This window comes from Onychostruthus taczanowskii, unplaced genomic scaffold, assembly GCF_017590055.1.
Source record: "Onychostruthus taczanowskii isolate IOZ18803 unplaced genomic scaffold, ASM1759005v1 scaffold30, whole genome shotgun sequence".
Classification (NCBI taxonomy): domain Eukaryota; kingdom Metazoa; phylum Chordata; class Aves; order Passeriformes; family Passeridae; genus Onychostruthus; species Onychostruthus taczanowskii.
This window is the reverse complement of record NW_024500350.1, coordinates 5,200,163-5,220,803: the sequence shown is the minus strand read 5'-3', so window position 1 is coordinate 5,220,803 and position 20,641 is coordinate 5,200,163. Positions and strand designations below refer to the sequence as shown.

The following is a 20,641-nucleotide window of genomic DNA, read 5'->3' as shown; positions in this document are numbered from 1 at the left end:
CTTCCAACCCCAACGATTCTGTGATAGTGATTCTGTAACTACCCGGTAGCCACAAGGCCAAGTTAACAAATGTGCTGTTTTAACACGGAAAAAGTATTTCAGAAGCAGAACTTTTTAAAAGCAGACAGCATGGCTAATCCTGCCAAATCCCCTCCCAATCCAAGCCATTCTATAATTCAAAATGGGATTTGAGCGGGTCCTGCCGTTAAGCCAGTGACCGGTTTTGAAGGATTACTTGTACTGACAGAGGCACTGCGGTGCCTGTATTGCATTTTTCTGTGCATTACAAACGGAGGAGCCGCGGCGGCCGCAGCCGTTTCCCCGGTACCGCCCTCGGTGGGGTGAGGACACGGCCGGTGCCCTCCGAAGGCTCCTCCCAGCGCCGGGCCCGGGGCGGGCTCTCGGCTCTCCCGGCGGGGCGGGGCGCAGCGCGGCCCGGTGGCTCCCCGCGGGGCCGGGGCCGCGATGCTGCCGGCGCTGCCGGACGGCGATGAGCGGGAGCTGGAGAGCAGCGAGGAGGGCGGCGGCGCGGGCGAGGAGCGGCGGCCGGAGCGGCACGGCTGCACCTACCACGGCCTCTACGGCTACCGCAGGTGAGGCGCCGGGTTCCCCCGCGGGGAGGCCGTGCCCAGGCCTTGGCCATTCCCAGCTCCCTGAATTCCCTTTATTTTTCCCCCCCCCTCTCTTTCTCCCCGGTGAGATTCTGCCCCTCCCATAATGCACGGATTCCCTGCTCCTGCTTTTATTCGCCCTCGGGCCGTGCCTTTTCCCTGCTGCAGCCGCTGCTCCCCGTTGCGTGTCACGGCTGTAAACTCACTCCCGGGAATCTCTTGGGTTCCAGGTCCGCGCAGCAGGGAGCCGCCGGCGGGGATGGCAGTGCCGCCGGCGCCGTGCCGCACGCTCCCTCCACCGAAGACTTCAGGTAAAGCGAGCTGCAGAGCAGCGCAGTCACGGGAATAGCCCGATTTGAAGGCTTTGCTGTATTGCTGTCAGATCACTGTTAGGTCCTCTGCAGTCCTTTCAAAACACAACCTCCCTGTGAAAGCATTATGGAATCCCCCATGGCGCTTATTCTGGAATACCTAGGGAATGGACACACATACAGAGCTCAAGTAATGTATTAAACAGTAACTATCATCCTTGAGTTTGAACTTTTTTTTTGTGCTACTAGTACTTGATATTGCTGTATGGACTTAGTTTTTCCTGTAGGTAACATACAACAAGAATTTATTAATTTTCAATGGATATTATTCCATAAACTCTGTATTACAGTTGGGAAAACGTAGGAACAAAGGGGACAGTGTCTTGTCTGTAGCTGCTGGGAAGGTCAGCATGAGCTGACACCACATCTCCAGACTCCTGGTCAGTGAGCAAACCACTGACTGCTCATGATGGGCCAAAAGTCACAGAGCTGCCTTAGCTGTCAGCAGAGAGAAATCACAGGGAGCCCCTGGTTCTGCATGTGCTGAGAGACACAAAACAATAACATTTGCCTTTTGGTAATGATTTCATCTGGTTTTTAAAGCCTCTCCTTGCTGGACACCAACTTACCAGCTGAAGCGGAGACGGAGTTGCGCAGTTTCATCGCTAAGCGTCTTACTAAAGGAGCGCTCTTTGAAGGAATGGGGAATGTAGCATCAGTGGGGCTGAGGTAATGTTTTGAAATTATTGGTGAATGAGAGCTGTAAGGAACACTGGCACATCTTGCCTGCCTGCTGCTGCACTTAGGTTTAATCCTGATTCCATGTTCCCAGTCTGTTGTTGCTTTAATAACAGCATTACACAATGGCACTTTCCTGTTTTAGGTAACTGAGGAAAATATTGTTTTAAATAATTTGCTGTTTGAATACTTAAAAAATACTACAGATGTTTGTGATTATTTCCTTTTAAACAACTCTGATCACACAAAAGAAAAAAGATAATGTCTAACAGCTGTACCTACCATGGCCATAGGAGCCACCAGTGCTAACAGTTAAAATTATCTCTGAAATCATGTATGTCTGCTTTACATCATTTATTGTGATGTCTGCTTTACATCATTTATTGTGATGTATCTCGAGGAAAGTAATTTTTTTTTTTTTTTCCTTTTCTCATAGCATACCAGAAGGCAAAGTTGGGTGTTACTACTGTCGTTTCCAACAAGAAAGTCTTCTGGAAATGGCAACATTGGAATCAGACATCAATGCTCCAGAATATGTGGTTTGTTTCTTAGGTGGCTCAGAGAAAGGTCTGGAACTATATCCTTACCTTGAACTTTCTTTACCTGTATGGAGAGGGAGACGATGTAAAAATTATCTTGTCATTCTGTCTGTTCCTACTTGAAATCAGCTCATTTGTGCACACCTTTCAGTAACTGAAAAAGTCAGTAACAGCCATATACTGAAAGGAAAAAATACAGGTCTTAACTGATGCATCTTATTTTCCTTAAGAAGATACTTTCAGACTTGAGCTGGACAAATACATTCAAAATCTGAAGATAAACCTTGATTTGGAGGTAAAGCCTAACTTTTTTTTTTTAAGTGGTGAAAATTAGTATTTATGCAGGTTAACTGCTAAAACCATCTGGAAGATCTAATCTGTAGAGACAAAATAGGTGTTTCAAGTACCAGTATGAAACACAGGGAGAGATGCTTGACTCACTGTAGTTCAATGAATGTCTAAGGTGCTATCAGCCACACAAGTCAAAAGAAAAAAAGAAGTGAGACCTTTTCATGTCAGTCATAAATCTCTTAAAGATCACTTGTAGTTATGATATTTTCTGAAAAATCCTTTTGCCAACATTTTTCTCCTGAGGAGCCTCAGGAAAGAAATGGAAACAATCTGCTGCTGTGGAATGCAACAGGGGCATCTTCCATTGCTCCATGTGGATTGTTTCCAATTGATGACCAATCACAGCCACCTGTGCCAAGGCTGTGAGCAGTCACAGGATTTTGTTATGCATTCTGTTCTTGTTCTTTCAAGCCTTCTGTTGGTCTTTTCTGTCTATTCTTTTAGTATAGTTTTAATGTAGCGTTTTAATATAGTACATATCATAATATAATAAACCAACCTTCTGAAATGTGGAGTCAAACCTTGCGTCTCCACACATGAAAAGTCCTCAACAGTCACAGTTAAATTTGGAGAGAAGAGTAGCCAGTAAAGGAACTTTATCAATGTCCACCTCAATTCTTACCAGTTCTGAATGTTACGAAAGGACATTTGTGGGTTTTTTGTCACATTTTTCTAGTTTAAGTTCTGGATTTTAAGTCTCTTTGTAATCCCATCTGCTGTTGCATGGTCTTCACTCAATATATACCATCATATTATAGTTCTGGCTGTTTCTTAAAATGCAAAGCCTTTCATTGCTGATAAAGTGAGGCTTTAAATCTCAAACTCATTATTTAGTTCACTGTGGTTTGAGATTAACAAGGTTCTAACATCCAATTATCTTGCATTGAGTAGATTATTAATAGGCTTCTATTGATGTAGAAATCTGGTTTTTAGTTAAAGTTTTAATGTTTCAATGTGTTACAGCAAAAAAACTTAGATGCCTGTGTTAGCCCTTACCTGAGGAGCTGGTTTGAGGATGCCATCTGCCCTATCCAGAGGGTTGTGCAGCTCTTCCAGGACAAACTTGCCTCTCTGCTACATGCTGTAAGTGTATTAAAACTGGGTAGCTAAAAAACCTCCAGAAGGCATCTCAGTGACTCCAGCATGGTTCATTTGCTTTCCCAGCAGGAGGAAATGATAAAAACTTCATTTTTTTGTTGTTGGTTTGTTTTTTCTTGTTGTTTGTTTTTTTTTGGTTTGTTTTGTTTTTTAAATTCAGAGCAAGTACTTTTCCCCTGCTTATTGCTAGAGAAGCATGTAACAATTTCTTCTGTTGCTTAAAAAAAATTACCTAATGGTGTCCACACTGAAATTGGCATAAGAAAATCAGAAATAGCATGAGCAGTCTGTCCATGCCATAATTGTCTGAATGAAAAGGGGTGTTATATGGTGTACAGGTCTTGTGTAGTTCACTGGAAAGAGAGAAGAGACTAATCCTAGCTCTAGTCCCTGAGCTGGAGGAGGTTCTGGATGGAATAGCTAACAGAGTATAACTGCTGAATTTCTTCTGAGTGCAGAATCAGGTGCAATGGCAATAATACAGAGTACTGCCTTGACAAGAACAATTTTTAAAGTACCACATTATGTATTAATTGCTCATAACTGCAATATAGCTACAAAAGTAATACTGAAGTTGCATCCAGCTTTTTCCTTTTTTTCTTTTTGTTTCTTTTTTTGTTTAAGGCTCTGAGTTACACTCCTGTAGAAGTCAAAAATGCAGAAGAAAGAACAGAAAAGGACATCAGCAGGTAAAGATACTTAGAGCCCAAGTTGAGTAATGGGCTGCTGTGTCTGACCGTCGCCTTAGTGTGCAGGAGCTGTAAAGGAGCAAGCAGCTGACAAGAGCTTTCTGTGTCAGGTTCCTGGCAGCTGCCAGCCTCCAGGGACTTGTCCAGGAGGGCACAATGACCTCGCTGTGCATCGCCATGACAGAGGAACAGCACAAGTCCATGGTTGTAGACTGTAGTGGCCCTCAGCCCCAGCTGCATAATGCAGGTGAGATTACAGCGGGGAACACTTCCCTTGGATCCATCAGCTGCTGAGAGCTGGGACATTAGAGGCAGTTAGAGGATATTCAGATCACAGGAATCTGCCCAGAAACTTTAGGTTCTATTTTCCTATGAGGTAGCAGAGTAGTTGGTTACACCAGACACACTGGAACTCTGGGTTGAAAATGCTTGGTAGTAAAATCCACAGTACATTTAGTTTATGGACCATGAAAGTATGACTTGTACAATTCAGGGGATCTGCAGAACTTTTTTTTGCTGTTGTGGTTTTGACAAATGTTGGGAAAAGGGATTCAACAATCAGAACACAGTCTTGTGTAATCACTGTAGTTGTGTTTGCTCTTCTTTTTAATGTGTATTGTTTTTCCTTAAGACTCATTTCCTGGCCCTGGTATATTGCTATCACTTGTTATGTGAGAGTGATTAAACCAGGTGAATGCAGCTGTATATTTATGTTGAGCTCATTTGCTTTTTCTCATCCCTTCTCTGTGTTCTTGAACATTTAACAGGAAGCAACAGATTCTGTGAGGACTGGATGCAAGCTTTTGTGAATGGTGCTGAAGGTGGAAATCCATTTCTCTTCCGGCAGATTTTGGAAAACTTTAAATTGAAGGTACCTGTTCATTTATGTTAAAGACTTGAAGATATTTGTGTTACTGAAGAAGCAAATGCTAGATGCAAAATATTATTTTGCAGTGAATACAATTTTTAGGTTGTTACAATGTCCGTATGTCCATTAACTGACTAACTCTGAAGCTTAATTGAGGGCTGGCTTACTGTAGTTGACAAGAACAGCTGTAAAGTAGTGTCAGAGTTTCTTCAGTGAATGCTCCAAAGGTGTTTTCTCAAATTTAAAGTAAGACCCACCTTCTTTGTTGCTGTTGTTTGTTTTCTTCAAATACTGTTAATTTGAAACTTGCACACACAATCTCATGTAACTGGTAACAGGGGTTCAGTAGCTAACACTTCTTAGGTGAGTTGCCATAATAGAATTCATGCTACAAGTTGGTCACATCACATTGTGTCCACACATTTTCCATCATTACAGTGAAAGCTATAATATGCATCCAAGACAATATTCAATTCTTATATTACTCTTAAGTAGTAATACAAAATTTCTGTCGGAAATGCTTTTGCTTCTCCTTCTATTTATCCTTTATTTTCTGCAATAGTGTGTTTTCATTCCATGTAGGAGGATAAGAAAATGCTCTGTTACTCTTTGCCCAGGCTATCCAGGACATTAACAACCTGAAGAGGTTTATCCGCCAGGCTGAAATGAACCATTACGCCCTGTTCAAGTGCTACCTGTTCCTAAAGAACTGTGGCAGTGGAGACATCCTGCTGAAGATTGTGAAAGTAGAACATGCAGAAATGCCAGAAGCCAGAAATGTAGTGACCGTCCTGGAGGAATTCATGAGAGAAACATCAGTGGCTTAAAATTATCTTATGTATAAATCATCAATTTCTTCTGTGCAGTGCAGCTATTGCTGGATTTTTAATTTATATTTCAAAGTATTGCCCAAGTCAAACCTTAGCTGCAGTTTCACCTGTCTTTCCTTGATTTTAGACAAAGCACTATGAGCTTTTTTAATGTGTAAATATCAGATAATACAAACTCCTGCAGAGTTTTCAGATACTCCAACTGACTTGATCCTGTTCTGAGGAAATCATGACATTTGATTTTTATAGTCATTGCAAAACCAAACCCAAATCCCTTACCTGGCAAGCATGTCGCTGTTCTAAATATTTTAAATATCTTTAAAATAATTTAGATCTGGCTGCTTTGTTTTAATAAAGAAGTACAAACATCTGGATAGATCTAGATAATGAATTAATCATTTTAGTTTAGATAAGAGAACCTAGGTACCAAGTCCATGTCTGGTTTCTGCTTTCAAACTGCTGATTTGTTCTGCTGCCACTGGATAAACAAGTTGGTAATTGTATGAAACAGAGCTGCCTTAAGACTGAGCCATCACAGTGATCAGTTTGTATGTGCCTGTGTGTGTGCTTACACACACACAACAGGTATCTGAAATTCCCAGGCTATTTGATGGATCCCCTTCTTCCTTAGCCTGAGATGTGATCAAGATCTTCTTTGTATGTTCTTGTATTACAGTTTTGTGTAACTGTAAGTAATCCTCTGTTTTTCAGTCGTGAAGAAACTAAAAAGTTTCCACATTAATAGTAAGACTTTTTCAGAATTTGAAGTAAATGAACTTCCCAAATTAATTACTCAGACTTTAAAACATTTCACTGTATCAGCAATGGATTCTTACCCACATCACAGGACACATAGGCAGCAGAATACCTGAAGGAAATCTTTGGTTACAGCTGGAATAAAACTCATGAAGTCTCTCAGTAACCTCATAAAGAGCAATTTCTGCAAACCTGATACAAGCAGAGTTCCCTGTTGGTTCCCTTTGCAGCAGAGGGTGTCTGAACTGTCCTGAAACGGTGCCTGTAACTAACATGGTTCAGTGCCACTTGTGCTGCTGCTCTGTACTGTGAGGGCAGGACTTGCTGCTTTCCTGTGACACCACCATGTTGAACCTATAATAAGACTGACAATAAAACACGTTGAAATCCTCAAGAGTGTGCCTGTAAATTGTCAATGAGTGTGGTCCTTGATGTCTCCTGTTGAAAACCCTTTATGCCTCAATGCAGAGGAGCTGCAAGTGTGGCATTAATAGCCAAGGTGGCATATAATGTATTGGGGAAGAAAAGTAGTGTGAAAGAAAACAAACCTCATTCAGTCATTTGCAGGAGCTCTGAGAAGAAACAAGTGTTTTCCTTCATGAGTAAGTACAGCAGCAGCACTCAATAAAACATGTCACCTTTTGTTGCTCCTATACATTTCTAAAAAAGTTAGAGCACTGGCTGTTCAGTTTTTTGGATGATCAGGACACAAGAAAGAGCTCAGTGCTTAAAAAAATAAGTTGGATGTGAAGAACAGGTAGCAAGAAAATGTATGGTGCTGGTAGGCTGAAACACTTTTTGTATTAATTGACAAAAGCTGGCAAAACCCACCTTACCTTCATGGTGAAAGTCCTCAGCTAATGAATAGAGTGATTTGAGTCTCAGAAAGTTTAGTTCAGTGCAGAGAACTGACAGCAAGAGCTGAGTTCCACACATGGCAGCAGTGATCTGCCTCCCTTAGGAGTAGCACATCTGACAAGAACTGCTCCTACATACATCTTCATTCCTATAAATTACACTTTAACCCAGTGTTTCCCAACAAAAACACAACTTAATTTTCAAAATAAGCCTCTGCCTTCCACACTGGTAGAAGGATTTTTATTTTAATCAGTTGGGGGTTTACTTTTTTCTGGATTATGTTGTTTCCACTCTTGATTCAAGATAGAGTGTTGGCTCTCAGAATTGAATACATTCAGTAGAGCCTGATGTTAAAAGAGCACAAACCTCCTCCCCAGTAAAAAAACCCAAAAAAATCCCAAAAAAACTCAAATGTTAAAAAAAATGTACTCAAATGTCATCAACTTCCCTGCACTTCTGAGGAAACTGCAATGAAGGGACAGCTTCCAAAAGGTGGGACAACACCTGATTTTCCCTACAAATCCCAAGCCAGTTCTGCATTCTCATTAGACCTTGTGGAGAAATGAAGCTGCAGTTCACACTCCCCTTCATCTGTTAGACAGACATAAAAATGGGTTACCAATGTCATTATTAGAAGATTACACGTCAGAGCTCCAAACCAAGGGCTCTTTTGTTAAAAACCATGTTAACTGTAGGCAAACTTACAAAATTGTCCTTGAAAGTTCTTTCTTGATTGGTTTCTTGGTATGTGATAAAGAACAGCTCAATTTTATTAAAAAAAAAAAAACAGTAAACAAAGAAAACCACAAAAAAATTTAATGGATTCTGCGCTCAAATAATATTGTCACAACAAAAATATACAGAATGTACACAATACAAAAATATTTGGAAACATACATTAGCATCTTACCTTGCAAATATCATTTTGTTTTACTAGCCCTTCACAGGCAAAGTACCATTTGTTCAGTATTTTAAGGCAGAAAATTATGTCGTTTAGTGCTTTGTGTTTAACGCTTGGATGTGTTCTTAGCATTAGTAGTGTAAGCAAAAGAAAAGCTGCATAAATCTGGCTTTATTTGCAAACTGAACAGACACTGTGGGAGTCAGGAGAGAGTCAGTGACAACGTGTCTATCAAGCTCGCTGAAAATAAGGTACTTTAGCTACTTAAATCATAGGGAATATTTTGTGCTTTCTGCTATAAAGTACCCTGAAATGTAAATTTTCTGTAGTCCTACTGGCATATTAGAAAGCTTTTTCCAATTAAAAGCCAATGATTAATGGTGACATTAAAATACATTTGCCTTTAAATAAGCTTGGTTTCTGTCTTAGGTGTGATTCTTTTACATAGAACTGCAAAATACACTGCACTTCTTTATAACCAACTCTTGGCATCAGTGATTAGAGAAGGAATCTTGAGTTCTACCACACAGAGCACTGCAGAGCAGCCAGCACTGTAAGGGGAGCAGGGGAGCAGCAATATTCAGAGGTGGTGGCCTGGGCTCTCTAGTCCCAGCCTACCCTCAGAGGTGGCTGGTGCTGAACTGCCATGTCCCCATTCTCCAGTTCCACTTTGGGCAAAGCCAGTGGATGGGTGTTCCAAAGCAACTGGGCTGAGCTTGAATCTTTGTGAACAGACTTGGAGCTCTTTACTCACTGAAGGATGTGTGAAAGTCCTACCCACCATCTTGTGAGATTAAATATTGGCAGCGAACAGCAGTTGCCTTGTGAGGTCAGCTGCCATGTCAGTACCAGCTCTGAACATGTCAGATTCCATCCTCCATAGCACAGTTCAAACTGAAAGGGCCCAGTCTGGTCTAAAACACATGGGCAGTATAATCCATCAGAAGCAGCAAGTATTGGGATACAGAATCCCTGAGCTTTATTTCTAGTAACAATTTCACTAGCTTCCCCCTTCCCTGTTGATAACATACTTCCCACTGCCAAAGGAGCAAGTAGCGAAAAAGCACAGTATGCCACGTAAGTGCTAAGATTCCTCATCAACTGACAGGAAAACAGTGACACAAGATGTTGTCTTAAAAACTCAGCAAAAGTAAATTAATCAGCATTTTTATGACTGCTACACCTCACTCTCAGATTGTTTTTGGAAACCTCCTCTCCCACCACTGCGTGACAACTCTCTCCCTCCTCATGTCTGTGCTATTACCGTGTAATAACTAGCGTAACACTAATCTTTACCTGCCTAGGAATAAAAGGTGCGATTTGCAGTCTCCGTGGACTTTGATCTGCCTGCTTCTCCTGTTTCCTGCTCCTTCCCTCGTCCCGCCGGTGCTGCTGCCCGCCGCCGGCAGGTGTCCCCGGCAGCTCCGCCTGCCGCCCTGCTCCTCATCCTCATCCTCATCCTCATCCTCATCCTCATCCTCACGGAGCTCTGCTGCAATGAACTCACCGCACGGGAAATCCACCACGCCGAAGGCTGCTTTTCTGCTCTTCTCCCCCAGGTGTTGTGTCCTCGCTCAAGGACACAGCGTAAAATAACTTGCTCCGAGGTGCTCTGTTCAAAGCTGTACATTGGTGACAGTCCTTGCTTTCTGCTCCAGCACTGCACAGTCATAAGTTTCAATAGATTCATGTTTTATCTGACTGATGGAAAATCCTGGCAGTAGCTGAAATAAAACCACAACACATCACTGAAACCAGTCCCTCAGTGGATGCTCCTTCAGGAACATGCTGACTGTGACAGGTTGGAACCACAAATGAGCAGGATGGAGAATATTACATCTCCAACATGAGCCAGCAACTTCAAGGACATCTGGAGGTAACAGAAAAGCCTGGTTAGCCTGCTGTTAGCTCTGCGGTGCTGCAGCACTGTGGCACTCCTGGGTGTGTTAGAAAAGAACATAACTGGAATTTATGATACTCTGTAAAAACACAGCAAGTTTTCACACTGTAATTTTAATTATGAAAAAAATTATTAAAAAGTTTAAGCACCTTGTGCTGCTTCTGGCTCCATGGGCTGATTGATTCTTAGCAGACAACAGACTCTGTGCACAAAGTGCTCCATGTATGGGAGGAGATTTCAGCTCTGATGAACAGGAATGTGAAAGGGTTTCATTCCTTCACCTTCCATAAATCTAACACTGCCTTAAATCTGGCCTTTCTGATCCCCAGGGTTGTTTGTAGACTTGCTCAGGCAGGGTATAGGGACACAGAATGAAGTCAGAAAGATGAACAACAGTTTAAAAGAACAAGTCATAAGATCAAATTCAGAGCTGTTTTCAACCAGTTCTCATAAACTACACTCATCTACAGAAAGAGGATCAAGGAAGGCTGTCTGCATTACTGTGTTCAGCTCTCTCCCACTCCTGAGCTGGGTAAAGACATTTTGGCCATGATCAAGCTGATCAGGAAACTGGTGGCTCTTGAACTTTTATCTTGCTGCTTCACCTCAGAGCACATGCTGGCAGCAGGAAAGGCATTGAAGCCTTTACTGGTAAGAAACTCATGGGCAGTAAGTAGCTCTCAGCTGAGAAACCAAAAATAAAAGTCAATTGGTGCACATTGCACTCTGGTAAATTATAGGCAAAATAATCTGGGGTTTTTTGCAATTGAAATTTTCTACCAAAATTTTAAAAGCTTTCCTAAGATTTCAGGAGAACTCCCATTCCTGGTCACCTCTATTTTCAAGGCATCTGTAATGAGAAAGGCTTAGCAATAGGTGAGGGAAGGAATGTCCTCCTTACTTGACAACCATGTCAGAACTCTCCTAGCTCCCACTCTCCTTCCTGCCTGCTGCTCCCAGGGGATCCACGGCTGTGACACTCACTGGGCCTGCACCTGCAGCAATCCATGGGAACTCTGGGGACTGCTGGGATCTGGACCCAAACTGCAGAGGTAAAATGGTTCAGGGAACCAATCCCTTCTCCAAAATTATCAGAGCTCTGGCCCTTATCCTGTCCTCTTGGTCCTCAGTGAGGGCCCATGAGCAATGTGCTGGCCATGCAGAACAACAAAAGTGCAATCGCCCTCAGAAATCCCATTTCTGTGCACAAAGGTGCCAAAAATTGTTTCTTTTGCAGGTAAGGCTTATTCCAATCTGCAGAAACACTTATTTTCTCGCCCCTCCTTCTGAGGCAACAGAGGTTTTATGCACGCATCTGGTAGGAGAAGACTTCACCCCTCAACCCAGAGTTATTTTTCAATAAGAGGCAAAGAAGGGGGCAGCTGATAAGCACTTGTGGATGTCCCCTCTAGAAGGACAGGCTCCTACTAGTTTGTGGTATCATCTGACAGCATGGATAGCACAGCTGAGAGAATAAAGCCCACAACACAGAGACATTTTTCTACAGAGCAAACACAACTGCTATGGTGCCCATGGGATGTGAAACACTCTGGTGGCTGTGCCTGGGCACCAGCAGGAAACAGAAAAAAGGAAGAGTGGAGCTTGTCTGGAGAGACTATTATGGCTACTTTGTCCAGACCATTGAATAGGTGGGTAAAGGACAGAGAAAAGGAGGGCACCCACACTCCTGGACTGTAATTTGGCAGCTCTCTAAAGTGACAAGCAAAATAAGCACCTTACAGAGAAGTGTACCTATAAGCTCTGCTTGTGCTACAGATGTCCCCATGTGGTCCCTAGGTATGTGCAGGCAATTGTGTGAACTGTGTCACAGCCCACTTACAGATTGCCTCAACTGGGCTTGACCAACATTAAAGAAAAAGGCATCACTGCAACTAACTGTTGTCTGGGGCTCCTGAACATCCACTGCCTCAGGAAGAGGCATCCTCAAAATTTTAGAAGTAATATTAAAACCAGTTTTATTAATTTCACAATGATCACTGTAGCAAATAACACCCTCTCCACTTCATTGGGAAACCAGTGCTACGTACAAACTGATTTAACTCCACTGCCTCCAGTGGACTTGGCCCCAAATGTATTGTATGGCTGTAAAGACTGGATAGTTCCCACCCTGGACTGCTGGAGGTGATCATGGTCCCATTTTCCTAGTAAGAACCTGCTGGAAGAGTTGAGATCCTTGCTAGGAGCTCACTGCAGGCCAGGTGTTAGGTCAGTGTGGTCAGAAAAAAAAATGAGAAGAAAACAGCACCTGATTGTCATCTGATAAAACCACAAATTAACATTTGCCCTCCTTTTCTTCATCCCTCAAAAAAACCCCAAACAAAACCCCAAAAAACAAACAAAAAAGCCCCTACAACAATCCAGCCACACCCTCTAGCCACAGCAGGCTGGGAAAGGGGGAATAATTAATTAAAATCAAATGAAACATGCACAGGAAAAGTCACTTCTGGCTGGGTATCCACAACACTCTAAGATTCACAATGTTTATAGTGCAATTTCGTTTGACCTGTGGTTGAAGACCAGTCTCCATCACTTTGTGTGATCAAGTTCTGCCGATTCCTTTGAAAGTTGTGCAAGACAAGTTTCAGCAGAGGCTAAAATACCTTAGGAACCATTCAAGTAATTAGACAGTGGCACTGGTATGGCTGAACAGTCAGACGTGTCCAAAGAAACCAGACTCAAGCTGCCTTGTAAGTACCATTTGAATCTCTAATCAGTAAATGTCTGCTCTTTTTCCCTTTTAGTGTTCAGCAACACAGAGGAAATTCACTGAACAATTGGCCATAATTCCAGCACTGACCTGGAAAATACAAATATTTCATAGAAAATATTGATGTGTGATGACAACCCAAGCAGTCAGTGCCCAGATGCAGGGCAGAAACTGCAGGGCATGGCCAGCCAGAGTTACAGAAACTGCTGGATTTGTGAACAAACTGATCAGCCCATTCTTTCATGAGATCTTTAAGCACCTCCTCCAGCACACTTGTGTGTTCAGAAGAATCATCCTCCCAAGTTAAATACAAAAATAGATCCTCCATCTTCATTCATTTAACACAGCTGACAGATGACTTCTGCTCTCCAGTTTGCTGTCCCATGTTTTCAAGGAGGGGGAGGTAGCTTTAGATCCAACAGACTGTAGGCAAAAATATTCCAGAAGATGGCAAACAAGACAAAAATGACGTAAATAGAAAGGAAGATCCACCATAAAGTCTGATCTTGGAGTCTCTGCTCATAGTTCCTCAGGATGATAACACCAAGGGTGATTCCAACCATCACCCCTCCCAGGTGAGCCATGAAGCTGGGGTGGGGGCATGGGGGGTAAGCGGAGGGGTGGAACCGCAGCCACACGGCTCTTCCAAATTCAAAGCTCACTAGAACAAAGAATAAAAAATAAGTTAATTGTCTAGGTTTATCCCTTCTTAAGTCCATATTGTGGGAAGCACTGCATCCCTGAGGAGACAGAGAGGGACAAATTGCCTTGTATGGTGAGCAGAGAAGCTGTGGCTATGTCAGGGTTGCGGCACACAGACATGAGGCCTCTCCAGTGGTTGGAAAGTGCTCGGGGTTTGTGAGAGTGTAGACAGGTTGGGGAATATTCACCTTCTGAAATTTACACCATAACAAAAAAAACCATAACAAAAATGAGTTAGAATTTGAAGACAGTTGTCTGTGATGAACACACAGCTTAGTTTCCCTTACTGTGTCCCCTGGGGGATGGGCTGCAAGAGAATTCACCAGTGTGGGTGTAATGCTGCTGCCATCCCAGACAGGACATGCTCTAGGAAACCCAAGTATTGTCATTATGAAAGCATTGCATGTTTGAGACTGCAAAGAGAAGATGTTTAAGCTCCTTCACAAACACCACAAGCTACAGATGCTGGCTAATGACAAATCCTTGTTTACAAATGCTTGCGTTGAAAGTCAAAATCTGCAGTGGAGAGCAATGTGATTTCTGCTGCCAGAAGGTCCAGCTGCAAGTTCCTACCAAAACTGCTGCAAAGTCAAAACCCTCTGAATCAGCATGAAGTATTATGACAAGGACAAACAAAACAGGACTGGCTGCTCGTGTGCCAAGCATTGTATGGTACTTACTACAGATCAAGGCAACAGCCATGCGCAGCAGTTTGAATTGGCACTTCATTCCTGACCAGTTCTGGAAAAGAGACAAGGAAAACAAAGTAATGCTGCACACAGACCTGAAGGGATATTACATTTAAATCTGTCACTTGTCAGGCAGCTTCTCAGTGCATTCAAGCCCTGCTGTGTTTTTTCAGTGCTACTTTCTGTGCCTCAGGCTCCCTGAAATTCTGCAGCTCAGATCTTTGGCAGAGCATAGAGAAACAATAAAGACTTCAATAAAAGCATATCAAGGAAACCTGGACTTAGTCTCCTCTGTCTTCAGGCTTGGTTATTAATCAATATAGTGGAATAAAAATCTCTGAATGATAATCAGACACCATGGAGAAATATTAAAAGTCCTCCTTTTCCACTTGCACATAATTTTAAAGCAGGAAAAGAAATCATGTTTTGAGAAACGTGGATGTATGACAACATTATTATTTTATTAGACAACATTATTATTTTTTTATTATTACTATTATGTGACTAAATGAAAATTTGCCTATTGAAGGCAGACTGAGATACCAAGATAATCAGGTTTCTTGTGAAAAGCTGCCTATTTGTCACACTGAAGAAATAAAAAGAATGCTTGTAAACTCTTCAGACTATCTCTAATGGCACTTGGGATGGCAAAAAATGCAACCTCCACAAAACAAGTAACTGATTTTCTCTCTCCACAGAGAGATCTAACCCAGTCAGAAAGCTCTGAGCTCATGCTGATTAATACTGTGCTGCCTCCTTCACTTTTCATTTCCATGTAGCTGCTTTGAATCCCTCCCCTCACTCTTTTCCTTGGGGTGACATGCTTTATTGCTTCCCCCTGTTGGTTATTTTATGTATTTAATTCCAATAATATTTCTTTTTCCAAGCAGGAACGTTTCCATTTCCTTTGGTTACCAGGAGGCACAAGGGAACAGAAGATTCCAGAGACCCTCCCTGCCACAGTCCCTGCTGTCCCCAGCTGTGCCAGGCTGAGCTGTGCCACAAACAACCAGCACACCTTTCAGCATGCAGGAGCATCACATCTAGATAACAAGTGAGCACAGAGAGACAAGGGGGGGAAGGAAAGCAAAAACATCCCTCCACCAGAACTGGAAAGGCAGCAAAAATAATTTCAGATGAGAAGAGAGGCAGTGGATAATGGAGAAATAAAGATGCTAAGGTAGCAGTTGCTAAACAGATCTGGCAGAAGCCAATGAGTAGTGAAATGACAGATCACTTTGTGATGTTCTAAGAAGTCAGGGAAGGTAACTGCTGAAGACTCTCCACATGCCTCTGGAAAAGCATGTTCCTCTAAAGCTGGCCAATATTTCCTCCAATGCCCCCCTCTAACCCTGTGAATTGTGGTGTTAAAAATCCCTGTGGCTGCGTTACCACCCTGAGAGACAGAGGAAGCTCCCTCCTGCTTCCCTTGGCACAGTGGCAGGGAACACAAATTACACTGAAAAGAACTGAAGGCAGGGATGCAATTCCCCAGCAGAAACCCTGTGCTATAGGGACATCCCCTCTCCTCTGCTCCCAACCTCTCTGCCAGCCACTCAGCTGTTAATTTGGACAGCAGCCTCAGCTCATTCATGCTCTGAAAAGCTTGAAGAGGGTGAAGCAGACCAATTCTGCTCAGGATATCTCTCACTTCCCAGCTGTTACAGAGCTGTCTGGAGCAGCACCACTGTAGGTCACAGCTGGAGCTGCTGACTTTACTGCAGACAAGCATCAAGTACAAGGTTTTCTTTCAGGCTTGGCTCCAACACCACCACACACACACACATCTTCCAGCACCCATATAACAGATTTTCTGTCTCTACTGCAGCCACCTCACATTATCTTCCCACTCAGACCCAGGAAAGGAGCATTATCCTCATTTTTATGGTTATTCTGCTCTGATATTGCTGGTACAGGACAGACATGCCACCACACATGAATCTTCTATCAGCAAAGCCTTTTTTGCCCAGTGTCAGCTGAGGAGTCCCCCGGGTAGCTGTGCTGGCCTTTGCCACCACCTAGCTGAGGGCTGGAGATGAACTCCTGTTTCCAACCTTAGAAGAAGGACAGTGCTGGTATTTGTTCACCTTTGTAAAGTATTTCATGAGGTGAAATAGCAAAAAGATGCATCATTAGATCACCCAGGGTTCAGCTACAGTCTGGGTTTTACAAATGGAGATAAGGAATATTCTGCACATGAATGCACTGAATGCTAAATTTCCTTAGATACCTAGTAAATTTACACAGCATATCCAGACAGGAACAGGTCTGCCACTTCTGCAGAGCCAGTCTGCTTTTCAAACATTTGTCAGCTATTGCATGGAGAGTTGATAGCCTGGAGAACACTGATAAATCTTGGATTACCAACATCTTTAGGTTGTCCTGGCAAACTGTCAGCCATCAGGGTACCAAGCCACCAAGTTCAAGGCAATTTTTCCATTCCAGAACCACACGACTGAGACAAGACTCTTAGCTGGGGCAAGCTCTGAATGACCAACAGCTGGGTAAGGCCTTACTTCCAGCCCCTTTGGGCCACCAGCTGTGGCTCACTCTGAGGTCAGACAGTCACTCTGGTACTCACCATCACAATATTGGCCAGGTGAGCAGAGACAAGAGCATACACACCTCCAGAGGAGCCCACCACCGGCGCCCTCATGTCAGCCACTGACACTGCCAGGGACCCTGGGGGAAACAACAAGGCTTTGTGACAATTGCCCACCAAACAAACACACTCTCTCCTACCCTACATCCCTGCTGTGGCCTGTTTGTGCTAATTGCTGCAGATCAGGAATACAGAAAGAGAAGGAGGGGGAAATTGATTGACTCGTGAAGCCAACTCAGTCCTGTCAAGGCAGTGACTGATTGATTCCTCTGCACCTACTTTAAAAGCAGCCAAGCAAGGCAGCAGTGTGTCTTTAAACTTGTCCTGCAAAAAGGCATTTATTCCCTGATTGAAAGAATAAGGGAGCAGGAGACAGACAAATGTCTGTGTTTGTTTCTCACCTGAAGATAAAACAGAAGTAGCTCCCACGTTGGCAAGAAAAATATTAGCACAGGGGGAAGGAGCTAGGGACTTGTAACTTAGCACAGGCCTCTGATCACAGCACAGCCTGTTACCTGTAAAACTTCAGAGTAAAACTAGTCAAAAATTACCTGGATGGAGGCAGTAGGCACATGCCAGCAAAATGACAGGTCAAGTACATAAAGGCACCACTAATAATACAGCCAAACACAGACATTGCTTCTTCTTATCCCAGTTGGAGGCTTGGATCTGCTCAAAGCTCCCTTCATTGCTGACTTTAAGAATAATTTAAGCGATAGAGGGAAAGGCAGATTTGCTGTCACAAGGAAGGGGTAATGAAGATCTTTGTGATGATTGGGAATGGGAAAAAGACATATTGGCAAATCTTGAGAGAGTCCTTGGTAGCGCAGAGTCTAATGAACTTCTTTGCTAATTGCCCAACTGATTCCAGGTCAAGAAAGTGCTGAGCTTCCACCAGCCAACTCTGCTGATAGCTCCCTCCTTCCTTGTATGGCCCTGAGACTTCTCAGCTCTTAAACACTGTCATTAAGGAAAAAGTTAATGAGAAATAAAGGAAGGAGTAATAAGAACTTGCAGTTAAGTCCTCAGGCACTGCACTGAGCGCCTCAATTTCCATTCTTAATGTGTCCTCTTAGTAAAGCCAGACAAATGAGAAAGAACCATAAAAGTTGTGGCCTAACTACATTTTACATTTTACTACATTTTGTCTATTCCTGATTATTTAGCAGCTGAGTTATCTTTATATTACGTCAGCATCAATATACCCATTTTCCTCTCTCCTGGCACGTGACAAAGAATAAAAGATGTTTCATAACTAAGATATCAGTGAAGCCCTGGGGTTTGGTAGGTGTATCTGTGTAGAAAAGCTGTATCTGGGAAGTTGCAAACTGGGCACCACTTTTGTTAGTGTTTGTTAAAATAACAGTCAGGGGACAGTGGAGATGCTCTGCTAACTCCTTTCTTTGCATTAAATACTGTTGATGTTTGTACCATGCCTCGTCCCATGCCCTAGTCCAATTATTCTTCCCACAGACTGTCTCCTGGAATGCAGGATTTATTAGTACCCAATGCAGCCCATTCGACAAAGGGTTTATCTGCTTATTATTGAAAAAAGTAATTATGTGGCTGGAAAAAAACCCAAACAAACACTATAAATCTTGAACAAAGGCAGTCAATCACTGTCTGGAAAGGGTTTATCTGCTTATTATTGAAAAAAGTAATTATGTGGCTGGAAAAAAAAACAAACACTATAAATCTTGAGCAAAGGCAGTCAATCACTGTCTGAGTTCCACTATAAAGTTCTTGGTTGTTTTCACACCCTCCTTCTGTTTTAACTAGATGTTGATCTATTGTCAGCTTTCATCACCTCCAAACTGCTGGAAATTCCAAACATAAATAAAAGCAATTCAGCACAAACTAAAAATCAATCAGACCCCATGGCTTAATGATGAAATGAATTTTCCAGATTTCTGTGCACTGCTCACAATCAATCTACAACCAAATACTTCTTCCTTACTTAGGCTGTAGAAAGGTGAAAGACAGAACAAATGTAGGAAGAGCTGCCACAGGACGAGCATGACTCCACATTCAGGAAGATCATCTAAAGAAAGGCTATTTTAAATTAACAGGTAGTTGGTGCATTTTTAGCAGGTCTACTAAACACAGAGTCTATGGCTACATAGAAATAGATGTCAGGTTGTACCTTATTTTCTATGTCCAGCCCCACAAAGGATTTCAATGCACAGAAGATCAGTGAATGGTCCTCTCCTAATCCCAAATATCACAAAACATTTCTCCAACTCAAAAGCCAGCACAGACCATTTTCACTGCTTCTCCACCTGGGGCATGCAGAAGTGTCACCTACCTGCCACAACTCCTGCAACGTACACAAAACTGATCCTCGCAGCTCCGTGCACCATTTCCAGAGGAACCCCAACCAAGAGCTGAAGGACAACATTGAGCCCAAGGTGTTCTATCCTGCAGCAAGGAAAAACAACAGTTGTCCTCTTTTCCAGCTCTTCATCTCCTTTCTCTACCAGTGAGACATAGATATTTTGGAAAGAAAATCAAATAGCAGCCGATTCACATAAGTAGACTAACACTGGGAAAAACAGTGATTCCAGAAAAAAATCAGACCCAGAGTTACAATGTTTCTTCCCTCCTTGCTGCTTTTATCTTTTCTGTATCCACACAGGTCTTTTCAGCTGAAGACCTCGTACAATGTTTGATTCTTAGTCAGACTTTTTTTTCCTTTTTCCTTGCTTAAAAAAGTTAAATAACTTGTCAAAAAAAAAAAAAAAAAAAAAAAAAAAAAAAAAAAGCAGCAAGATGGAAGCAGAGCCTGGAACAGAAGCCAGAAATTTGACCTGCTCCTCTCTTCTCCCCTCTTAGTTATTCCACTTTTCCCTGCACGCATCACACTGCCATGATGGGAAGTGGTTGTTAAGAATGAGGTGAATGTAGAAGTTCCAGGAGAACTCCATTTCCTGGTGCCATAATGCTGCTTTACAGCATGGCTGTCTGACCCTCACCCTTTTCTGCTGTGCCTACTTCAATGGTCAGAATGGGGAGCAGAGGGCTCAGGTGCCCAGCTGTACTCACTGATGCTCTCTCTTCACCCACCCTTGTTCCCATTACAGTCAATAGCAAAACTCCTAAACTCCTGTTGAACACACAGGACAAAGCTGGGCTGAGGGGACTCTTGCAGAAAGCCCCACTATCTCGCTGTGCAGGACCACTTGCAGCCTGCAGGCAGGGTGTGACAGCTCACATGTGTACATTGGGCAGAGACTCCAGGGCAGCAGATTTCCCCTGAGATGAATCAATAGCTTCAATGCAAGTTCTCTGTTGCTTTAATCAATACTACTTAACAAACCTCACCCGCCACTTTTCAAAGCTCTATACAAGACATTCATCTCTAGGGTCTTCCAGTGAGGTAATACCAGCACCAGGCCCTGAACAGGATCCTCAACACTCTGCTAGTGTCTGAGATTTACCCTGGGCTCACAGGACTGTGACCTCTCTGAATG

General features: G+C 42.9%; 2 protein-coding genes across 2 annotated transcripts in view; one reads left to right on the top strand and one right to left on the bottom strand.

The window, feature by feature from the left end:
• The first annotated feature begins 410 nt into the window (after nucleotides 1–410).
• CUNH17orf75 (chromosome unknown C17orf75 homolog) lies at nucleotides 411–7,185 on the top strand. The gene is made up of 10 exons (XM_041409387.1): nucleotides 411–593; nucleotides 842–922; nucleotides 1,526–1,651; nucleotides 2,097–2,237; nucleotides 2,437–2,494; nucleotides 3,514–3,633; nucleotides 4,273–4,337; nucleotides 4,448–4,584; nucleotides 5,105–5,208; nucleotides 5,823–7,185. Exons 1-10 carry the CDS (start codon nucleotides 466–468, stop codon nucleotides 6,030–6,032), a joined length of 1,170 nt encoding a protein of 389 aa, XP_041265321.1. The 5' UTR covers nucleotides 411–465; the 3' UTR covers nucleotides 6,033–7,185.
• A 1,300-nt stretch (nucleotides 7,186–8,485) lies between these two features.
• Nucleotides 8,486–20,641, bottom strand: part of RHBDL3 (rhomboid like 3) — a 61,797-nt gene continuing 49,641 nt past the window's right edge. Inside the window, exons 6-9 of the mRNA XM_041409568.1 lie at nucleotides 19,477–19,589; nucleotides 17,151–17,251; nucleotides 14,561–14,621; nucleotides 8,486–13,839 (exon numbers count right to left, since the gene is read on the bottom strand). Of these exons, the coding sequence (XP_041265502.1) occupies nucleotides 13,568–13,839; nucleotides 14,561–14,621; nucleotides 17,151–17,251; nucleotides 19,477–19,589 (547 nt within the window). The 3' untranslated portion in view covers nucleotides 8,486–13,567. The remainder of the gene's footprint in view (nucleotides 13,840–14,560; nucleotides 14,622–17,150; nucleotides 17,252–19,476; nucleotides 19,590–20,641) is intronic.